We start from the raw sequence: 24,153 nt of genomic DNA on the forward strand, positions 1-24,153 counted from the left end.
AAATAAACTGAAATTTGAAGAACATATTAGATATGTCTGTCTGACATTTCTAACCTTCATGAATGAAGGATTTATTGCAGGATTGTTGAATTAGTTGTACATAATAAATGGGCAATGAGTGTAGCTGCAGGCGGTCATACCTTAACACTTGTCTTTTTTTATAAACACACCAAAGTGACGTTCATATTTCATGATGTGGTTGACTGCCACCTACTGGGCATGGTGTTGTAATACATTGCTAAAAATAAATAAAACATATTTCCTCTTTACATACATCAATGCTAATAGATCTTTCTGGTGTTTTCCAGGTGATCGGTTTAACACAAGATTTCAAATCACAGCATTGCACGAGGAGATCGAGTGAAACAAGCCATTCAAATCATTGGTGAAGTGGGCGATAGCGTTACTATTGAGACGCCAAAGAGGGTTCACAATTGTATGTCAATGTATTAGCGGTACAACACGAATACCAATTGTTACTAATCAGAAATATGATGATTAGTTTTTGTATCTTTCTATTTAGTAGTATGCTAACAGAGATGATACAGTTGGCTGAAATGACAATTATTATTACAAATGTGTTAATAAAAAATACGCTACAACTTCCTGGGTGAGATGAAACTCATTTATTTAGCTTTGCCTGATTTTTATGCATTATTGACTGAAAATGATGCCAAGTAAACATAATCACATTCTGTTGAAACCATAAATCATTTAGAAATGTTCTGAGGCTTCAACCTTTCCTTCCTGCCCGGTCTGATCAGTTCCCTCCTCCCAGTAAGTGATTTGCTAGAGCCCATGTACTACGGGCACATATTAGCTTTCTTTAGGATGACCAGTGCTGCTCGCACAACTAGAGTCAAACTTAGACACTTTGTGATGGACAAACCATAATAACAGTAAACGTATAAGACCCAACAATTCTGTCAGCAGTTGAGTGACTCTTACCTAATAAATTGCCTCTCAACGGATTGTGTTCAATTTCTATAAATGAAAGAAATACTATCATTGAACTGCAACAAGTCACCTGATCTCAGCCATGTCCACTTGATTACAAGTTTTTTTTTTTAAATCAAAGCTGTTATGTCGTCTTCCATGAATCTGCAATGCAGACACGGAAAAGAAAGAAAACATTTCAAAGCTAAACTAAATGTAATAATGAACTTATTTAAAAAAGTATCACTGCGTGATTCCTAGTCATGAATGTCTCTGCTTTTTTTGCTATGCTATGCTCTGCTTTTTCTCCCTGTCAGCTAGCATAGCATCAGGTGAAGAGACTCACGTCAATGGTCCAGCAGGGATTCAGGACAGTCAGCAGCATGGTATCATGGGTAATATATTATATACAGTAGGAGACATCAAGGCTGAATGCGTTCCCTGTTCAGGTCGTATACAGTGGATGGAAGAAGGGACTGAGTGGAGGTACCGGATGAATCGTTTACTGCAGTTTGAGAAAACTTCCAAAGGATATTTAATGTTTCAACACAATTCTGTGGCATTGGGTCGATTCAAGGTTCTCTCCTCAGGTGCACCATGTGAAAATTGCTTTAGGTTGTCCAGGAAATTGAATTGCTCCTTTTGGCTGAGTTGATATAAACTGCTTATTTTCTCCGTTTAAGCTTTTGTATAGTTCAGTGTTTTATCAGTTCACCTTGGCATATCAATTCATTTAGCAATCTGAACTTCATGATTTACAAACGCCAGTGTTCATGGAGAGACATTTGTTTTTAACATAGCTCGATACACCCTTTGTCGAGTTTGGTGTGTGTGTGTGTGTGACAAACAATCAGTCACCTTTATCCACAAAATAATATTGTTTTAGTATTTTGTGTATGTTGTTAACATCACCACGTGTCCTTTTTCCAGGAAACATTTATTTCGATCAAGAGACAGGATCGCTTCTTTCCATAAACAGGTCAGTTAAATATTAACAAATTTACAGTCATGAGGAATGTAATAAAAATAAACCAACAAAAACAAACAATGCTCTCCTTAAAAAAACCCAACCCAGGCACCCCGCCCATGATGATGTTGACCATGGTGGTGCTGGAACAAGACTCCAATCCAATCCCAGCTCCATTGTTTCATGCTCTTCATTCAGTGCTTTACAGTTCATCTTTGTCCGATTTTGTCTGCAGGAGAACAACATTTAAGTTATGAAAAAACTGCCCAAAGAACAAATACTCTGGCGTCTGATTGCTTTAGTTTAAATCACCAACATGCTAAAGAATTCCAAGTGTTCTCACCGTTTCCTCATCTTCTTCGTCAACAATTTCTTCTTTATCTTCAAAATCGTCGTCCTCGGCTTGCTCATCCTCTGGCTCCTCCTCTGGCTCCTCCGGCTCTTCCTCTGGCTCTTCTTCAATCTGTAAAATAGTCACATTATTTTTAACATAGCTCCCCAACAATCTTTAACTATCACTGAATGCACCTAAAATGACCCAACAGAAAATTCTACAAAAAAATTAAGTGTAACTGAAAAGAAATAACCCTGTTTGAACATGCCAGACATAAGAATGTGTCCACTGGCTGTGGCAAAGGAAATCTGACATGACACATGTACACTTCAGGGAAAACTTTGCTATTTGACAGTTTCCAAAGTAATACAGAAATGTGGCAGTTGGCATTAACTTGCCTGTTCGTCCAGAGGTACATTCATGCTGAGTCGGAGCATGCGCTCTATCCTCTCTCCATAAGCCTTTGTGTCAGCCAGATGGTAGCCGGAGCGCAGAGTGGCCGTTTCAAACAGAACCACAGCCAGATCAGACGCGGTCTGGTCATCGCCGTCATCCTGACGGACATGAAGGGAAAGAAACTGATCAGTTGTTTGCTCAGATTGGTCCATTTCATGTTAAAAAAAAACTGCACTGAAACATACTACTGACATGTATTTCTGTAGGTAAAAAACAGCAACTAGAGTCATTTTTAGCAAAGCATTATATTGATTTTATGAATTACATTTATTGCCATCATTAAAGTTAGTATAAACATAGTGAAGTGACAGTGGCCAGACTTACATTGACTTTGTTAAGCATCTGCTTGATGAGAGGATGTTTGGGGTTGATTTCTAATGTTTTCTTCTGGCTAGCATAATAGCTGAAGAGAGGAGCAGAATTAACATACGAGAACAGTAAACAGTCAGGCAGGCCACAACATGTTCCACATTTGCAATTTACAACGGTGATAATGAGCATCAACATTGCTGAAAAGCACCGGATCATAACTCACTTTGTGGAAATGTCTTTTCCTGTCTGGTAGGCCTGTGCCTTCATGATCCTCTCCATGTTTCCTGACCAGCCGTATTGGCTGGCAACCAAAGCGCAGGGGGAGTTTGTTAGCCTCTGAGAGAGAACAGCCTTCTCAATCTGTGGGACAGATAGCATCGTAATAAATAATATGACTGATGAAGCAGACATAGTTTAGCAGCTGTGGACAAATTTTATTGGGCTTGTAGTCGGTGTTTATTTCCCATATCATGAATATTACAAAATTGTTATCTACCATGTCCTTTAGGGGCTTGTCCTTCAGCCAAGTGGTGAGAGGTTCATACTCCTTCTCCAGGGCCTCCCTCTTGTCCTTGGTCTTTTCACTCTCGTCAAATTTAACGCCCTCCTTTGCGACGTTCTGGAAGCGTTTTCCATCAAACTCGGGCAGTGCCTGGATGCAGTACTCATCCACCGGCTCCGTCAGGTAGACCACCTCGTAGCCCTTCTTCAGCAGATTCTCCACGAAGGGAGAAGACTCAGCCTGCAGAGGGAAAACAGGACAGATGATCAGTGCCAGCCTATCAAATTAAAATTTGACATTGTCCAAGTGTAATTTCAGCCCGCCTTGTACTTGACAGTTTAAACTGCCAGTTGACATAATCTAAAACAATGGGAATACACCCACTCACCTCCTTCCTGCTGGTACCAGCCATGAAGTAGATCTTGTCCTGCTTCTCCTTCATGCGCTCCACATATTGCTCCAGGCTGGTCACATCTTTTTCGCTGTTGGAGGTCTGGAAGCGCAGCAGCTTGGCCAGACGGGTCCTGTTGGAGTGATCCTCAATGACACCCAGCTTGATGTTGGTTCCAAACTCCTTCCAGAACTTTTCGTTGTAATGCTCCTCTGCGATCTTCTTGATCATGTCCAAAGACTTGCGCACCAGCTTCTTGCGAATAACCTGAAGAGACAGAAAGGATCCCATCTTCTGTCACTTTCCCTTTACATTTTGTTTGATGTTCTTTACCATTTTATTTCATAATGTTTACTTTGTTCTCTTGCCCGTTCTCCTTCCTGTAAAACACTCTGAGCTTGGTTTTGAAATGTGTTGTACAATTAAGGTTCCTTTCCTGCCTGCTTATCAATAATATTTTTGTCAGTTAAGAATCAAAGACCATGTACATAATCAATAAAATCAAGCGTTTTAACATTTTAAGAAGAAACAATTGATATTTAGATGGAGTTTTATAAATATCAGATGTGAAACTCACCTTGAGCAGTTTGTGTTGCTGCAGAGTCTCTCTTGACACATTCAGGGGAAGGTCGTCAGAGTCAACCTAGAAAAATACATGTTCATTAAAGACCAAAGACCAAACGGTTTATATTAGCACATGCCTGTGTCTCAGATAGAGTTAGCATCACTCACCATTCCCTTGACGAAGTTCAGGTACTTGGGCATCATGTCGTTGAAGTCGTCAGTGATGAAAACTCTCCTCACAAACAGCTGTGACAGAAAGAAACAATCATTTAGAAACAGAGTTGAGGGAAACCTGATTATCCTTCTATAAAAAAGGACCATACAATGCCTTAAAAATTGAGACAGTCAAAGGAAATACCTTGATGTAGTCGTTCTTCTTGGAGCCATACTCGTCAAACAGGCCACGGGGAGCTGAAGTGGGCACAAACAGGATGGATCTGAAGGTAACCTCCCCCTCAGCCGTGAAGTGGATGTGGGCCAGAGGGTCGTCACTGTCCTGTTAAAGCACAAAACATGTTGAGCCTACAAGGAGGGCACACAATCTACGTGGATGTTTGACAAAGCGCTGCCGTTCTGGTGCCTACCTTAGAGAACGTCTTGTAGAACGCCTTGTACTCTTCCTCCTCGACTTCCTTAGCTGGTCTCTGCCAGATGGGCTTGATATCATTCATCAGTTCCCAGTCCCACACAGTCTTCTCAACCTACAAACATAATAAACAATTTTTTTTTTTTTTTTAAATGCCCAACATTATCTATGTATTAATATGTCCAAACAAAACAACCGGAAGTTCCATTTATGAACGCAAGTAGGATAATAAACCGTCTGTCTATTGATCTCCTCCCCAGCGCCACAACTACACACCACATAAATAGCAGTATCCGTTCTTCTAAAACAGCCAAGCGATAGTATCATGCATGTCGGACAATAAGGTTGTTTTTACTATAGATGGATAGCACCAATGAGCAAAAACGAAAAGAAAAAGACATGCCACTGTGATAGGAAAGACTTGACCGGTCATATTTGACTATGTAAATTTTCAGTCGGGCACACTCCCAATTTTAAGATACACGTGAAAGTCATCAGACAACTTAAATTCACTTCCTACCTTCTTTGTCTTAGGCTTCTCTTTGTCCTCCTCTTCCTCCTCGACCTCTGCCTCTGCCTCTTCTTCAGCAGCCTCTTTCTCTGGTTCCTCTGCATCTTCCTCGATGGGCTCCTCAACGGTCTCAGTCTGGCATGTTGAGGGGAAGAAATTATGTAATTTCACACATCAGTTTCACAACACTGCTGGGATGAAGTCTGAGTCACATGTGGGAGGAAGTTGCTCAAGTAATCACCTTACTGGCCCAAACGTATATGGGGAAATTGATGAACTGGGAGTATTTCTTGACGAGGGTCTTGATCGTCTCCAGCTCCAGATAGTCTGAGGCCTCCTCTTTCAGGACCAGTCTGGTGTTAGAAACATGAGGATTGTTGAATTTCCATACTATTTGAACATTTGAGAGTAGAGTTGTAACAGGAAAACAGCAGTCCAGGTGTAATTAAGTAAGTGTTATAGTATTCTGGAGCCAAAAGGAGAGGTGCGAAGACCAATACAACTAACAGCAGTTGATTATTATTCTAAAGAAAGTAGCAAAAACTGCTAGAAGTGATTTTGAGAACTAAAAACTCACGAGACGGTGCTTCCTCTGCCCAGTGTGTCCCCACGGGGATCCTCAATGACAGAGAACTGATTAGAGTCGGACTCCCAGATGTGCTGGGTGTCATTGTTGTGTTTGGATGTCACGATGACTTTGTCGGCAATCAGGAAGGCGGAGTAGAAACCCACACCAAACTGGCCGATAAGCTCCGAGGTTGACTGGTCCTCAGTCTGCATGTCGTTCATCTTGTTGAGGAACTCGCTGGTGCCAGACTTGGCAATGGTGCCTAAGTTCTTTACCAGATCCTCTTTGGTCATTCCAATACCAGTGTCAGTGATGTGGAGCATGTTCTTCTCCTTATCAGACTGGAGATAGGACAAACACAATTAAGTTACTAACAGAGCAAGAAATATTAACATCATTAATAAATCATACAGTAAGTTGTTCTTGTGCATACTTTTATTTTGATGGTCAGCTCCTCGTTGGCGGCCATTGCATCCTCATTGGTCAGAGACATCAAGCGGATCTTATCCAGAGCATCTGAGGCGTTGGAAATCAGCTCCCTGAGGAAGATCTGAAACGGATGCAAACATCATCTTATTATTAGTTCAACCTTTACTGAAGAGCTCTGTAAGACATATCTTTATAATGACAACAATATTCCTGCCCAGAAGTCCAACCACTAGACCCCCTCCCCTAGATCCCAAACAGTGAGAGATGTTGGATGACAGACACCCAGCAGGTGTGCCTTAATACATGTTACACAACATTACCCAGTTTGTTGATTCAGTGGCTGGAATATTTGTTCAAAACTCAGGGCCATACAATTTGATGAGTGTTGTTTTAATAGCTTTTTTTAAAATGTTATTTTATGTTAAGTTGTTGCAGTCAGTCAAATTACAGTATAGGATGAGTTTCAAAATATGGTTGTTTTAATTGGTTTCAAACACAGTTGCCACTTTATGAGGAGCATCTGTAAAATCTAATGCAATCCAAGTCAACAGCTCAGCCATAAATTCTACTTGTATAAAAGATAATACATATTAGTTTTGATTGATACGGTCAGAGATGTATTAATTAAGTATGTATATTATTGAGGTTGTAGCAGTATTGTACTGGACTTGAATTTATTGAGGTGTTAATATTATGCCCACTCCTATGTTTAAACATGAAAAGGAAAGATTACAGATAGAAATACAATTCAATATAAAAATAACTATGACATCAAAAATAAACATATTGTTGAATTAACGCCTCACTGATTCAAGTAAATCAACAGAATCTTCCTGCAAAACCTGTGATTGTACATCAAGATCTTATATATTCCCGCTCACCTCTTTGTTCTTGTAGAGGGAGTTGATAATCAGCTTCATCATACGGTTGACTTCGGCCTGAAAGACATGTTTTTCAGACTTATCTCTGATTTCCTTGATCTGAGCCGCGTTCAAGCCATCCAGCTGGATAGCCTCCTCCTCTCTGGGGAAAGACACACACACGTGAGATCAGGAAAGTGCACAACAACAATTCATATCTTCAGGCAGAAAAGAAAAAAAAACAAAATCAGTTTTTGCCCTAAGGGATCAGTTAAAGCCAAGACACAGGATTTCCTCGTCTTAGTGACGGATGTGCAGTAAAGGTTGCAGAGCTTTACCACCACTGGGATTCAAGAGTTGCTATGAGCGTTTGTGTGCACAAGCTTGGTCATGTTGACCTTGTGCTGTTAACTCTAGGTTTAGTCGACCTTTCCAGATAGGGACAACCACAGTTCACTCAAAAGGCACATCAAACATATATTCAAAAAGGGACACCTACCTCTGCACGACTTCATCATCTGTTCTGGAGGCATCTCTGCTTTTACCAAAGTCCTCCTCTACAGCCCCATCGACGTCAAGTTCATCCTCTGCCTTTACAGCCGCTGCCAAAAGGGGATTAAAAAAATGCATTATTATCTGAAGAAATATACAGCACTAAAGATCATTTCACTTAGAGAGAGGATTTGAAAAGTCGTGATCGAAATCACTAAATAAGTAAGGTGCGATGTTAAGTAGGAGGGCTTTTTTTCTGAGGCACAATACGGCTGTAACCCTAGATGATATTAAAAAGCAACGATTTAATGGGGTTCATAGCGAGCATCAACCTGCTTTAACAACGTTACTTTGCGTTTCTGGAAAGGCGGTTAGAAATACTGCATATTCGCGTTTTTACAAGAAGTGTGTTGAAGCCCGACATATTGTGGTGTCTATCATTAACAATTGGGCCAAAAGTAAGCCTCATAACGACACAATATATGAAAGGCTCTGGTGACGAACGAGCAGAGAAGAAGCAACCAAGTCTACGCAGACTAACGTTAGCTCGGTGGCTAATGTTAGCTAAAATGTTAGGTCGTTAAAAGTGAGACAATATGGCAAATACATTTCCGCTACTCACCAAAGGCAAAGAGAGCGAAAAGAAGACCTATCGCCCAAACCCGCTTCATTTTCCTGCTCGAAGGTGGATGAGTATCTTCAGCTCCTGAAACAAAAGCCGGGAGATAAGAGCACGCAGCACAGCCTTAACAAGAAAGACTGACAACCCACCTCTCCCACTGAAAGAGCCCACTTTATTAAACCCGTGACCACCGGCCAATGGCTGCGCACCACGCACAACATTCGACCAATCACAGAAGAGTACCTGGTACATGTTGTCCAATCAGATTCTTCAACATAAGTCAATACTCGAAAATCGTGGCCAGACACCATTGGCCAAGAATGAACAATCAGCACATCACTTCCTAAAATGTACCTCTCGATATGGAGAAAACAAATCTCTGTCAACACGTTAGTTAAACTTTGATTTTCTTATGCAATGCTACAGCCAAGTGACTCTGAGGCTGGATGACGCTGAATATTGTGTTTATTACTCGATGTATTGTCACTGACTGCAGTTGACACTTAGGGATGACTACACAGTATATGCACTACTAATCTTTGTCCACGAAATGTCGCTGTGAACAAGTGCTGAAAGACCGAGATTGAGTCAAATTTGAATCATTAATGGTTGAATGAATAGCGTGTTACATTATCATACAAATATGCACATTATTATTATCGACCTGCCTGACGTGTGTGTACTGGGTTGTGCGAGCGCATGATAAAGCTACATATGTCTAATAGCAGTTACAGGTATGGTGTGATGTGTTTGTGTGAGTGTGTGAGTGTGTTTTTGTGAGTGTGAATGAGAGAGAGAGAGAGAGGGAGAAAGAGAAGGGTGCATTAAATATAGTATGTATGTCATTGAACTAAACATATACAGACAATTTAAATCCTTATGGGATTTGTAGTAATAGTCAATCAAACATAAACAGTTAATAGTCAAATGTATGCAATATTAAGACAATTAGAACGAGTCCTTTCCTTTTGACTTACCATAATGAATGACAAAGTAAATAATTCTTCTTTCTAATATACTTTATTAGAGAATGTGCACAATATAGCGACAGGGATCAGCGAACAAGTATTTTTTTTTTTAGTGTGTGTTGTTCTGTTTGCAGTAGTACTGCATAAAGTGACAAGAAGGTAGAGCAAACAGACAACGTAAAGTGAAAAATGAGAAGAAATACAACTAATAAACAAAAAAATAAAAAAATTAAACAATTTAAAATAAGGAAAAATAATGAATCATAACACGCCCACCCACAAACCCACCCACACCCATGGCCTTTACATTTGTTCAGAGATTTTTGTAGTACATGGATTTGGTTGCAATAAATCAGACAGATGGACAGAACCCAACGCGCCTCAATCATTGGGCCTTTGAAATAGGAAATGAAAGGCTGCCACTTCCTTGTGAAATGGTCATTACAGCCTCTAAGTGTATATTTGATTTTTTCAAGACTCAGGAAAAACATTACATCCTTAAGCCAGGCAGACTGAGATGGTGGACCTGGAGACTTCCAAGCAAGCAGTATTCTGCGACGAGCCAGAAGAGTAGTAAAAGCAATTTTCTTCGGTACTATATAGGATGGGTTTGGCAGGGATTCCAAAGATTGCCAGAAGAGGGCATGGTTGTAGCTTGATCCCTGAAACTATAGATAAGATATTAAAAACATAGCACCAGAACCGTCCAAGTTTAGGACACGCCCAAAACATGTGTGGTAAATCTGCTTGAGCATAGATAGTCACAACGGTTACATCCTGCATCATGGTCTGGGAACATTTGAGCTAGTCTGCTGTTACTAAAGTGCCTCCTATGGACCACCTTGAACTGAAGAAGACCAAGTCTGGCACAGGACGAAGATGTGTTCACCCTCCTCAGTACAAAGTAAAGTATTTCGAGTAAATAATTCGAGAAAAACAATATGAGAAGTGAACAGTTTAATTTACTTATTCACAATAATGAGACAACATATTCACTTAAAATGTGATAAATGTGCCGTAAAAAAGGCTGCCTTTTAATTCATTATTACATTATTATAACACTATTATTACGGTCTTTATTATGATTTAATATATTATAAGTATGACTTACTAAGTCATAATGTGCATCTTCTAAATCAAACTTATGAGATAGTGTCATCAAAACAACAGGGAGATCCTATGCCAGAATAATTAGATTGTAAATCAAAATTATATTTCGAAACAATTACAATAAAATAATCTCTCTAGTGCGCCCTAAAACATATACATTGTGTCTCCCCATGACTATGTTTATTTTAATGTATTTATTATATGTTTATGTGTGTCCTTCCTAACATGCATGTTTAATACATGTATCCGGTTGTATCGCAGCTGCTTGGTGGACAGTAGCGACTGATCTCCAGCAGACGCACCGGCCTCTGATTCGCTGCTTCGCTGGGACGTTGCTAAACCCGGAAGTGACGTAGAGAGCAACCACCCAGGGACACTTTCGGTATTTACAGAAGAGCTGCTGAACTGCATGCATTCGTGTGGGAGCCCACCGCGACCTCCACCCGGGCTTCAACCCAAAGAGTCATGGCGCCCTTGTCTTTGCCCCTGTCGTCGTTCCTGAAGCACAAGGACTGTCTGCAGAAGGCGAATGTTTTTTGTAATGTCATACAGAGTTTACACCACCGGCCGTGCACATCTCGCTTATTGAAACGGAGTTTCGGTGCCGGGGCCCATGGAGTCGGTCAATTACTGTCACACCGACCTAGATCCCCCAACTACGCGGCATCTGTGTGTCGCAGCTCTTCAGGCGGCCAGGACATGACAGAGCGGCTGCGGTCTGTTTACAATGAGACCAAAAAGCAGACTGAAGGTATGGACAGCAGCATGCGTGCAACGAGACACAGCGCTGTGGGAGATACAACACTGTTGTTATCTCCCTGAGCTGTTATGACGAATGTTTACAGCAGAGTTCTGCACCAACTAGTTCTGCAGCCTCACCTTAGGAGCGGGAATTATATATTATCTGTAAGCTATTCTACAGGACAAGGGAGTGGAGGATACAACACAAACACCTGTAAAATATACTGAAATTCAAGCATTACCTTCAGCATCTGCTTGGCTCTGCGCAGACTTTTATGGTAGCAACACATTTAAGCAAATAGATATAAAAAAGATAGAAATAAGTAACTGTAGTTGAACAGAAATCATCTCACAAGTGTTATTACCATGACTTTTTTTTTCATTGTTGTCATTCCTAATATTTTATCTGGTTTTTGGCTTCCTTAAATATTTCAGTCTTGTATTGCTGGAGAAAGAGAAACCCCTACTGTTCATTAGCTCCAGCATAGAGCCTAATAATGTTTCCTTTCCTGGATTCTGCATTATTAATGCATGTATCTGGTAACATATTGCAGCATAGTAGGAAGTGACTAAACTCCAGACACGTCACAAATACACCATGAATCATTTTATTTATTAGAACGGTGACAGGAGAAACATAAGTTGACAGATATATAGCGTGCAGGTACTTTATATGGCGGTGTACTGGCCCTGTTCCACCAAATCAAAAGGATTTATCCACCACCTTCAATACATATATGTACATCTGTCCTGAGATATGCCTTTCTGTCATAGCAACACATACTATTCTGAAACAGAAGGAAACTGTAAAACAACCCCATGTGTTTCTCTCCTCTTAGCTTTGATCCCGGCAATTTTCACCAACTCAATCGACCCTGACACCATTTTTGCAAACAATGAGATGAGCCTACGAGACACAGAGATCTACGGCTTCGACTACGACTACACCCTGGCTTTCTACTCCCGGCACCTGCACACCCTCATCTTTAACATAGCTCGGGACATTCTCATCACTAATCACAGGGTGTGTTCACAGTGTTCACTTGGCACTTCAGACATGTATTTGTTGGAGAGATCATTATCAGAATCAGGTTCAAACTGGGCTATAACTGTGTTGTACCATCTAGCACCATGTATACCTACACAGGTGGATTATGGGTAAGGCTTGTGGTGCACTCCGTTGTTCAAATGTTTTGTTTATTTTTTCCATTCTTTTTTTTATTGGTAGTAGGCATCAATTATACAGTTACATATGTTTTTCAGACAATTGACACTGCATGTGCACATTTTTAGATGATGCTCATTTTAGTTATACACATATAGAACTACAGGTGAAAAACATAGAATAAACAACAAGAAATAAACAGAATGAAGTAAAGAACAAAAAGAAAAAACAATGTATAACTAGTACTAATACTTATACATAAAATCAGGTCGATGGGGTGTTACGTATGTAACCCATTTTTCTCAATATGCCACACATTGTTCCAATTTGTAGTTGACAGATGCTGTTATCTTCTCCATGTTGTAATGTCCATCCATGTCTTCAGATTCGTTGTTCAAAATGTGTTAAGACTAAGGAGATGTAATGGGCTGTTTTGTTGTCACTAAAATATTTGTTTTTCTTTTGTATTAGTATCCAGAGGGTCTGAGAGAGTACGAGTATATTCCTAATTTTGCTGTAAGAGGACTTCACTATGATGTTCAGAAGGTGAGAACGTCTTTGCTTTTCTCACTCAAAAACTGACCGTTGTTTTATATTTTGCATCAATTTTACCGCACACTCAGTGTTTATTAAGTGATCAATTTTGTGGAAATATTCAATGATTTGAAACAGGCACTGCTGATGAAGATAGACGCTTTTCACTACATCCAGCTGGGAACTGTATACAGGTATGTGTGCACTGTGTTATTTCTCACTTCAGTGTCGTGGGTAATCAATAATACACTGAAAAACACACAGCACTGTGTGAGTATAACATGCTGTTTCTAATCAGGCTACAGATCTAGATGCTGCACATCTTACAGCTTCTCTGTGGCGCGATATCAATTCAAACTATTATTGTCTAAGGATTTAATATGTTGTGTTTCTTCTGCAGGGGTCTTGATCCAGTCCCTGCAGAGGAAGTAATTGCCATGTATGAAGGTTGTCATGTACCTCTCGAGAACATGAGTGACTTCTATGGCAAGGTGATGAGCATTCCTTCTCAGTGACGAGGTCGACGCTACAGAAATACAAACTGAATATAATGACGTTAATCAATGTCCCACAGAGTTCCCATGGCCACACCATGAAACAGTTCATGGACATATTCTCCCTGCCCGAGATGACTCTCCTGTCTTGTGTCAATGACTTCTTCATGAGGCACAACATCGACTATGAGCCAGTGCATCTCTACAAAGACGTAAAGGTGAACTATCTTGTTATTGTTTTGTGACTTTGAGCAATGTCAGCATACAGTATTTGCACCCACTGGCTGTATCTCCCAGGGGGTCAACGTGTGTGAAGACATAAAATCCAACCACATATTCATAAATGTTAATGCTTTCATGTTCGCAGTGTGTTCGCAGTCATTCAATCCAGTCTTAATTTTAGCCGTGAAAACCGGAGTCTAATTTTAGTCGGGCAAGCCCGCCTCCGGCCATCTGCGTCTGTTCTCTGGTGGCTCTGCTGCTTCAGAGGGAGAGAAACCAGCGCTGCCTCCTCCCTCTGAGGGCAGCTGTCATGCTGGTCCTGTCTATTCTCTGTGACAGTGTAGCATTTTTGACAGATCGCTGTCATTAAAAGCCCTCACACGCGCTCTCAGTTCCACGAGTGGGTCTTATATCTTTTCAAGGACACCCCGCATAATCTAATTTTTTCCCTGCCAAGCCTGGTTTATTATTCAGCATTAACTCTTTCTATTGCTTATTCTTCTGCTTTTCCTTGAATTTTGCGTACATCAAATGGTCTTTGAATATGATAAACGTCCTTTATGTTTGCCCTTTAATGTTTAATATCTCAAGGGAGAGTCTGTTTACTTATTCACTGATTCAAAAGTGCCGGTTACACTTTAGAATTTTTTTGGGAATTCTCACTGTGTCACCAAAGCAATTGAACTCCAGGGTCTGCTTTCTTTATATTTAATTTGTATTCATAGATGCACTGTCTTTGTGCTTCCAAGTCAACTGTTTATACACAGAGTAAAGCTCCTGGAGCTGAATGTTAACATTGTGTCTCTGAAGTCCTGACTTTTTCCTTTTCACAGGAAGCCATTAGAGACGTTCACGTCAAGGGCATCATGTACCGAGCCGTGGAGGCCGATATTGGTAACGTCCCGTGATTTATAGCCTTTTACTTTGTTTGAGCCAGAATTTAATACATTATACACACCTAAGGTGGTGCCAAGACTTAAACAATGAATTCAGAAATAATGAGACTGTGATATAGTACAAATTAAAAAAACATAGTTTTGTCTGTGCTGATTATATCACCATCACCTACCTCTCTGTTTTCTCATTTTCTAGAGAAATACATTTGCTATGGCGAGCAAAGCCACGCTGTGCTGAAGAAGCTGGCAGAGCATGGGAAAAAGATGTTCCTCATTACCAATAGCCCATTTGACTTTGTGTAAGTGCGAGCAAACGGAGCGCAAGGGGGTGTTGCCGTGATTAATTAACGCTGCCTTGTATCGCTGTACTAATATTTAATTGATGCCATTGTTTAATGCCTCAACTTTTGTAGTTAGGCAAGCACACTTCTAAGGGCTTTCTATCCGCAAGTATTTGTAATTCATTGTAAGTCCTATCGTATTACCCGCAAGTCAGACTTGATTACACAAAATGACTAGCGATGCATGTACAACCTCAGAAGGCCCAAAAACATCAAACCTGTGTCCTTGATTTAATGTTTTATTACATTCAGTTTTCACAGCACTAAATATGGAACAAAGGAAAAGGAGAGGCTGTACACACACTGAAGTTCCCACGTTTTTACCAATGCAGTATTTCGACCTTGACGTCCTCTCGGATCCATATTCAAACATGTTTGCAACCTATTCATAATTTTGTCCTCCTCAGCCTGTCCTTTTCCTTTGTTGATGCACCTGTACCTAACTGGGGATGTGCACTATTCCCTTTTTGAAATTGGGCTGGTCGATAATTCAATGTAATAATTTAGCATGTTTGAATTCAATCATATTGAGATATCGTAATATACACCAATATTTGTCTAAATTGATAACAACGAGCACATATTTAAATTAGAAAATGAGATTCTGCGCTAGAGGTCTTATTTAAATGAGAAAATAGTTTTTCACTTCATTTGTCAAGAGTTTAATTCACACAGGAGGATACAAAACCATGTGCTTATGCCAGACTATTTGTTTATCGGACGACCAGAAAACAAGCTACATCGTGATTTACATCGTTATCGATGTGAAATGACCTATATGATGAAAGTAACATGCCGGTTTCATTGATTTTAATTTAACCCGGGACTAACATGGTCAAGATGGACATTTTATCGGTGGTGTGTTGCTTTAAGTACAAGTGTTTGTTCCAATACCCTCATGATGTAGCACACAAGCTAACGTCTCGAATCTTTGTCCTCAGGGACCGAGGAATGAACTACATCGTAGGGAAGGACTGGAGAGACCTGTTTGATGTCGTGATCGTTCAGGCTGACAAACCTGGTTTCTTTAATGACAGGAGGAAGTAAGTGTCTAAGTGTGTGCCTCTTTCACGCCACTGGGTTGCCACGTGGCCAGCAGTTGCCTTGTTCATTACTTGGACACACAATTAATGTGCATTGGTGTATGTTTGTGTGTGAGCTGCCAATATTGGACAAAATGTGTCTTTGTGTTTTGTTTCACTAGACCTTTCAGGCGAGTGACAGACAAAGGTGCATTGCTCTGGGACAGGATTCACAAGTTGGAAAAAGGAAAGATCTACAAACAGGTGTTCTCATAATTCCTGAAAAATGTCCCCTGGATACACCTAATAAAATACATGGTTCATGTTTTTTAACGTGTGTGTTTGATCACTGTAGGGAAACCTTTATGAGTTCCTGAGACTCACCGGCTGGAGGGGATCCAAAGTGCTCTACTTCGGTGATCATATCTACAGTGACTTGGCCGTAAGCAGCATCCATATTTACTACAAAGGGCTCATTACAACCACACAAACCATGTATTGTGAAAAATTACGCCATTAAAAACAAAAAGTGGAACCTGGCCTTGACCATGCTCCATTTCAGATAAGTATGTTTCTCCTGACATTAGTTAATTTGTAGATCCAACAGCCTAAATCGTAACTGTCTGAAGAAGCCTACAATGAGATAGTTAGTGAATGCTTGATAAAGACAGTACAATAAATGGGTTGAGAAAGTAATTCTTCATGCATTGTAACACAGTTACCGTCATACTGCATTGGGTTTGGTTGACAGGTATTTTAGTGTCAGTTTATTATATATATATCAATCTACCAAGTGTACAATATTTACCTTTTTATATCTGTAACCTAGCAACCTGCCCTTCATCTGCGCTAAACAAAGTGACATTTCACTGAGTCACAATGAGCTATATAACGACTTGGATATATTAATGTGTCTGATCAGCTGCAAATGGAGATAGTGAAACGTAGAGTTTACATCTTTGGCGTAATGCCTTGCTGGTGGCGGGCAGAAGCATCTCTCAGTGAGTACGGAGTTACAGGGGAGGGATGAGGCTGTTTTACTCCAATTGTAATGCAGTATTATTAGATTATCCAAGTACACAGAAGAATCCCCCCAGAAATGTTTTTTCTTCATTTCTGCTCAGCGTTTCAGTCGTCCGTCTTACTTGCTTCTGACTTAAACTTCCGTTTTAATTGGTTTGCACTTGTCACCTAATGAGCTTTAAGGGAATGTGCACAACCAGAAGCTTTTTCCAATGTATTTATTATTCCATCTTTTGTTTTGGGTTGTTAGCATTGTTATAATCATCCGAGTACTTACCACTAGGCCCACTGAGACTGTTCAGTCACACAGATCCAGTGCGGCATTGCAGTTGTGCTGCTGGCGTGGGTTTTTTATGTCGTAGTTGTCTCAGCAGGTAATCATAAATGTGAGTACAACACTGTGGCGTAACAGCAGCAATACGCTCAAATTATGGCTGTTCTGTTTAATATGTACTTAACACACACGAACACAAGCAGGTGAATTCCTGAATTATTGACAATTCCGGTCCTTTGCTTTGCAGGATCTGACGCTGAAACATGGCTGGAGGACGGGCGCCATCATCCCTGAGCTGAGGAAGGAGATCAAGATCATGAACACGGAGCAGTACATGCACATGATGGCCTGGTTACAGGCGCTGACTGGGCTTATCGAGCAGATGCAGGTCAGGAGACTTTATAAAAACACACGTGTCCTTCCCTCTGTGCCTCTATCCTCAAATGTGTGAGCTTAACTCCTCTGCACTGCTCCCAAACAGGTACACAGGGATGCAGCATCTCAAGCTGTCGTGGAGGAGTGGATCCAAGAGCGAGAAGGCATGAGGTAGTGGAGATGATTACTCTGGCAAGAGTAGTTCATTTATTGAGATCTTGTAGAACCGATGTAACCTCGATGGTATGAATGTGTTTTCATGGCAGGTCACAGACGAAGGACATCTTCAACTCTCGGTTCGGGAGTCTCTTCCGGACGTACCACAACCCCACCTACTTCTCACGCCGACTCTCACGCTTCGCTGACATCTACATGGCCTCCATCAGCTGCCTGCTCAACTACGACTTCCAGCACACCTTTTTCCCTCGCCGCACTCCCCTGCAGCACGAGGCCCCCTTCTGGCCTGAACACAGTCCTTCTGGTATCAGCGTCCCCTCACAGCTCAGCAGGACCAACGCAGACTCCGATTAGTGAGAGAGCAAGAGAGAGAGCAAGAGAGAGAGATATGGATGATCTCCATTGCTGACTCAATTAATTTGTCAATTTTAGACATATGGAATTTTAAAAGATGCATGCCACATGTTAAGATATGTACAACTGCTAACAATCTAGTAGACTGTTGATGTTAATTAAGCAACAAAAAAAAGCACATGACACATTTTTATGTTTTCATTTATGAAATGGACACTTTGTACTTTACGCTTTAGTCAAACAGAATTAAAAACATTGAATGCACTGTTTTAAGCCTCGCCGCATGCACCTATTATCAGACACGAAAATTTCAATTTTTTTTTTTTTACGTTTCCTTAATTATCTCCGGAACCACAGCGTTGTTTAACTTCATTTAAATTGCTTAAAATACTGCAACCCTTGTGAGAAGATAAATATGTTGTAGAAAATAATTAAAGTAACTGTTCAATTTGAGTATTTACGTAATCTCCAACGACCCTACGTCACATGCTGCGGTGGCCAAAACGGTTTCACAAGATCCTTCATAAGTATCCCTTAAAACGTCGGATTCCACTAACAAACACATCTCCGTAACCGTACGGGCTTGTGGGATTCTAACAAAACAATCCATAGGCTTACAAACACACCTAGAAGTACCTGAAACAACACAAAACGGCAAGAAGTTTAAAAAAAATCGCTTCCTCTGGACATTTCCCTGTGCTGTGCGACTTGTGTAGCCCCACATTTGTAAAACCACGTCACAGCGCAAGGAGGAAGGCTTATGCAAATTTTAAGGTCAGGCAGCTCTCGGTGATAGAAGGCTTTCACATAGAAACAGTGATTTTCCCATTTTTCAACCGAACGACACAGTTTTTTTTACTAAAAATAGGTGTCAACACCCCATAGGCTTCGATTTTCTTGCATATTCCGATTATTTAGGTCATAACCTTTCCAAAAAGGTGTTTTATTAGTATGTGGGATGTTGGTAAGGGTCTGAACCATGGAGGTAGTACATGTCGGTGATCGCTCCAAAAGATATGTTTGAGAAATCTTGCTTAGTTCATAGTTATGATCAAAATATGGTATAAAAGTAATTTTATTGAAAATATACATTTTTTTCACAAAAAAATTCTGAAAAAAATGATATAAAATAATACGAGTAATACAATAGTAATACAAGACTACTTGAACACGGGGAACAAAAGTAGAGAAGTAAAAAAAGTGGTAGCATATGGTTCTACGGTTTCCAAAAGGTTAAGGGTTGCATGTACGTGTGTGTGTGTGTGTGTGTGTGTGTGTGTGTGTGTGTGTGTGTGTGTGTGTGTGTGTGTGTGTGTGTGTGTGTGTGTGTGTGTGTGTGTGAGGTATAGTGAGAAATTATACAAAGATGCTGTATTTACACAGTCTAAACAGCGGGGGGCAGTCACGCGTCATGTCTATTATGTCTATATAAATTGAAGATTACCTTTGCTTTTTTTTCTATCCTTTGCATCTGTAAAACGATAGAGACTGTACTAGACTGTCAGTGAAATGGGAATACTCAGATGGGACCTTTTACATTACAAACTCTGTTGCCTTAATCTACTTTTCACATTACTGTGTACATTAATGTGTATATTTTTGCAATAGTCTAATGTAATATGTGGTAATGAAGCTTCTCAAATGTTACATCTTAGTTCATCTCATTTTGAACTGCACATTTATGCTCTGAGATCTTTGTATTTAATTGTCTGAATGGGTTCACACATCAAGTCTAATTTTAGCAAGTGAGAAATGTTCATATTTGTCAGGAGCGTTTTTTCTATATTTAGCAAGAGTGTTGCTATTTGATCTGTTCAGGCAGCATTGAGTTTCATTGGGTTTCACACTTCTGCAGAAAATGCATGACATGTTTTTACATCTGCTGGAATAAAAGCTTGAAAAGAATGTATTTGATATATCATTTGATGGGGAACTCTTAAATATCTGTGGCCACAACCTAAACCTCATGGTTTATTTGTGTTTCTGTAGTTTTAAATATGAAGTGTATTTTATTTCACTATTTATTAAAATGGATTAGACCTAATGATCCCAGTCATGAATTTAAAGCAAATTGATATGTTTGGATACTTGTTATGTAATTAAATTAGCAGGTATGTGTTTATGTAATGTGTAATCCATTTGTACTATGCTCTTTTATTCCTTTTCTATTAACTGTATAAACAACAAAAGGAAGAAGTAATTCATAATTTGAAAATTAAATTTCCGGGCTAATTCATCACTCCTTAATATCCTTCGACTTTCTAATTACCATTATTGCAGTGGGTTTATTGAGACTAATCCATTCAAATCGTGTTACGGACCAATTTCGCATATTGCATTTGGGGATTTCTCCATCAGACAGGTGCACAATCTGAGTCCTTAGAAAATAAGCAAAGCCGAGTGGTTTTAGAGAGATCAGTAATGATAAGATCAATGATGCTGTGTCCCGAGCTGAGCTGAGCGTCCCCGGATTTCGGTCTCTGGCCTCACAGTTGTTCCACCAGAGCTGGACTTCATAAGGGCACCATGGACAGCAACAGCATGCTGTTGAGCTCCGGCTCTCCTCCATCCATCCACCCCGAGATGGTGACTTTTACCCCCACCATCTTCCCTCGGGTGGGCTACAGTATACTCTCCTTCCTCATGTTCATCAACACAGTGTTATCAGTTTTTAACAATGTTCTCGTCATAACCGTGTTACTGAGGAATCCGTCGCTCCTCCAGCCTATGAACGTTTTCATCCTCAGCCTCGCGGTGTCGGACCTCATGATAGGCCTGTGCGGCTCCCTGATCGTCACCATCACCAACTACCAAGGCTCCTTCTTTATCGGCCACACAGCCTGCGTGTTTCAAGGATTTGCAGTCAATTATTTTGGTAAGTGAAGTCGTGGGAGAGCAGTTTGTGTGTTGTATAGGCTTTTTGAGAGCAAGTTTGTTTTCTCTGTGTCACTGTGAAACACAATCTTAAAGCTAGAATGTTTTCTTTTTGTTTCGCTTCGCCTAATCTCAGAATGTGTTGTGGCTTTACAAATATATTCATGTTGTAGGCCTCTGTTGGATGCTTTTTCAAAAATGTCCCTCTACTGTAATCAGATCTTGCAAATGTCATGTTTATTCCTATATTTGTTCATCTGACTGAAGTTCATTCTTGACTTTGGACTCAAACTGTAATACAACAAATCCTCAGTTGATGAAGTTTGCCCTTTTATTATGGAGGTATTGATGTTCAGTCCCTGAGAAGGGAGTTGTATTTAAAACGTCCAGAAAAAGTAAGTGCAACTTGAGATGTGTATCTTATTTCTCTTTCCCAGGTCTGGTGTCACTCTGCACTTTGAGCCTGCTTGCTTACGAGCGTTACAACGTGGTGTGCAAACCGAGAAATGGTCTCAAGTTGAGCATGCGGAGAAGCATCAACGGGCTTCTAATTGTCTGGATCTACTGCTTGTTTTGGGCGGTGGCTCCGTTATTTGGCTGGAGCTCCTACGGACCTGAGGGAGTCCAGACCTCCTGCTCTCTGGCCTGGGAGGAGAGATCGTGGAGCAACTACAGCTACCTCATCCTCTACACACTCCTCTGCTTCATTTTACCGGTTGCAGTCATCATCTACTGCTACACCAAAATGCTCACAACCATGAATAAGGTGGGCTCATGATGGTTTCTGTGTATTTATTACACTTTTACACCATTAGAGCTAGATTTAAAATGCCTCGTCTGTTTGCAATTTACCGCCTACAGACTAAAACAAGCTTTAAATAGCTGTTAATGGGTGTGAAATGTTCTTACTACTTGTAGCTGAACAGGAGTGTGGAGCTCCAGGGTGGGCGTTCCAGCCAGAAGGAGAATGAGCATGCCATCAGTATGGTCCTCTCTATGATCATAGCTTTTTTTATTTGCTGGCTGCCATACACGGCACTGTCAGTGGTGGTTGTCATGGATCCAACACTCTACATCCCTCCACTGGTCGCCACCATGCCCATGTACTTTGCCAAGACCAGCCCCGTCTATAACCCCATTATCTACTTCCTTACCAACAAGCAGGTAAGCAGCTAAAGAATATATCTACTTCTAAAATTGAGATGCAAAGGCTGAGTATGCACAAATACTTATACTCGTGAACTTGATGCTCATATATTTCCTGAATGTTCTTTTCTTTTTTTAAATCTTTTATGTCCAACAGTTCCGTGATGCCACTATGGAGATGCTGTCGTGCGGTCGCTACATTTCCCATATGCCCAGCACCGTCAGCATCAACATGCGCTCCTTGAACAAGAGCAGCCGGCTGACTTCCTTAGGCAGGAACGTCAACTCGCACAGCAAGGTGTTGCCTCTGTGACCTTCTCCAGCAAAAACACATTTCAGTGTTAATCGGTGCCTCATCAAGGACCTGCACATCTCCAGGCCCATGTCTCAGAGAGGTCTTCACTACAGCCCAGTGGGAACAGAATCAGCTCAGTAACTGAATTTGAGGAAGTGGACAAAACAAATGGAAAACTATGTGAAACATGTAAATGCAATCCAATACAATACACACAAATAGTGCTTATTTTGTCCCCTTGTTAGATGATAAAAGAGATCAGTTGATTCATCGGAGAAAATAATTTGTTTTAGTATTTTATTATATTGCATTACATTGCAAGGTGTTCCTGTCGTTATTGTCCATCCCATTGTTTCAGATTATTCAGTAAAATGGTTTTATTTATGTGATTTTTTAGATCAGTAAAGTGTTACCTCTTTCATACTGATGTTTGCATGTGTATTCTGTATGCATGTGGGAAACTAGCCAAAAAAAAAAGGAGATCCTGCAAGACTATAGGAGGTCAATTACAGCCGGAATGGAAAGAGAGAGAGAGAGAGAGAGAGAGAGAGAGAGAGAGAGAGAGAGAGAGAGAGAGAGAGAGAGAGAGAGAGAGAGAGAGAGAGACTGTGAGGAAGTGAAACCTTTGACCCCTGCATTTCTGTTCATAAATAAAATGCACTTGAGCTGTTTCCATGTGGAAAAATATACTTCTTTCATTCTAAAAGTCAGTTATATGTTGATCAAAAGCATTTTGTGTGGCATTTTTGTATGGAAATAAATACTCACATTCTATTTCAGTTATTATTATACTGCACGTCACCTCTTCCCATATGTTATTATGTAAAACAAAAAATGTAATCAATGTCAACAATAACCAGCTCCAACATTGTCGAGTTTACCTCTCACACCTCCTAGAAGTCTGCAGCATACCACATATACTATTAGATTGCTGCAGTGTATACAGGCATAATTTCACTCATGAGCCCCTGTGTGAATACGAGATTTACTCACTCCAATTATTTATCAATTGCAGGCTTTGCAAAAGAAACACAATGTGCTCTTTCTCAGATTGTACGGCTGGTCTAATATGTAAGAACAACAATGAATATAAATCAGTTCTGCAATACCCACAAAATACATGAGGTTTGGGTGCACTTAAGTAAGCTTGCTGCACAGCTCACCTTGTGCATGTTTTAACAATGGGAAGTCAGTCAGGCAGTGAGATACTTTCTTTTTCTTAGCTGGCCTATTTTGTTCTAGTCGGTTTCCTTTGTGTTTATTTTTTATAGACAGTTCAGAAGAATTAGATGGTTTCCGATAGGGATGACAAAACCTCTGAGCCTGATTCAAACTCAAGACGTTGTGTCTTACGTGGCACACGCCTGAAACAAAACTGAGTCCCCAGAAATGAAGATTAACGTCAATCATTGAATGAAAAAAAAGGAAACAATTAAAGAGAGTCTTAACTTTATAGTGAGTAACTAGGGCAATTATTGTTTTGATCTAAGGGGAGTAAATATTCATTGCATGTTTGTTTTTTCTTTTGTTTTTGGGAGCGATGACTTGATTATATTAATCACACCATGATTTGCTTTAGTAGCGTTTCACAGTACAATTTTGTGATACGGTC

At 40.4% G+C, this 24,153-nt stretch overlaps 3 protein-coding genes across 3 annotated transcripts; 2 read left to right on the plus strand and 1 right to left on the minus strand.

Annotated features, from left to right (window-relative positions):
- Nucleotides 1-1,854: 1,854 nt before the first annotated feature.
- hsp90b1 (heat shock protein 90, beta (grp94), member 1) lies at nucleotides 1,855-8,671 on the minus strand. Its single transcript, XM_079224092.1, has 18 exons — nucleotides 8,531-8,671; nucleotides 7,916-8,018; nucleotides 7,438-7,579; nucleotides 6,561-6,677; nucleotides 6,137-6,468; nucleotides 5,801-5,912; nucleotides 5,569-5,694; nucleotides 5,047-5,163; nucleotides 4,821-4,958; nucleotides 4,631-4,708; nucleotides 4,476-4,541; nucleotides 3,896-4,165; nucleotides 3,502-3,747; nucleotides 3,229-3,365; nucleotides 3,018-3,096; nucleotides 2,636-2,791; nucleotides 2,247-2,366; nucleotides 1,855-2,132 (listed from the first exon to the last, which is right to left on the minus strand). Exons 1-18 carry the CDS (start codon nucleotides 8,577-8,579, stop codon nucleotides 2,106-2,108), a joined length of 2,415 nt encoding a protein of 804 aa, XP_079080218.1. The 5' UTR covers nucleotides 8,580-8,671; the 3' UTR covers nucleotides 1,855-2,105.
- Nucleotides 8,672-11,073: 2,402 nt separating this feature from the next.
- On the plus strand, nucleotides 11,074-20,096 carry nt5dc3 (5'-nucleotidase domain containing 3; the record flags this gene model as incomplete). The annotated part of the gene is made up of 14 exons (XM_079224231.1): nucleotides 11,074-11,359; nucleotides 12,189-12,373; nucleotides 12,986-13,060; nucleotides 13,187-13,242; nucleotides 13,449-13,539; nucleotides 13,623-13,760; nucleotides 14,598-14,658; nucleotides 14,857-14,959; nucleotides 15,943-16,044; nucleotides 16,206-16,287; nucleotides 16,379-16,465; nucleotides 17,568-17,708; nucleotides 17,802-17,866; nucleotides 17,962-20,096. The coding sequence occupies 14 exons, from the start codon at nucleotides 11,074-11,076 to the stop codon at nucleotides 18,224-18,226; spliced, it is 1,737 nt and encodes a 578-aa protein (XP_079080357.1). The 3' UTR covers nucleotides 18,227-20,096.
- On the plus strand, nucleotides 19,940-22,559 carry parietopsin (the record flags this gene model as incomplete). Its single annotated transcript, XM_079223364.1, has 5 exons — nucleotides 19,940-19,971; nucleotides 20,719-21,101; nucleotides 21,538-21,866; nucleotides 22,019-22,264; nucleotides 22,404-22,559. 5 exons carry the CDS (start codon nucleotides 19,940-19,942, stop codon nucleotides 22,557-22,559), a joined length of 1,146 nt encoding a protein of 381 aa, XP_079079490.1.
- Nucleotides 22,560-24,153: the final 1,594 nt, after the last annotated feature.

The sequence above is a fragment of the Taurulus bubalis genome (assembly GCF_910589615.1).
Source record: "Taurulus bubalis genome assembly, chromosome: 9".
Classification (NCBI taxonomy): Eukaryota; Metazoa; Chordata; class Actinopteri; order Perciformes; family Cottidae; genus Taurulus; species Taurulus bubalis.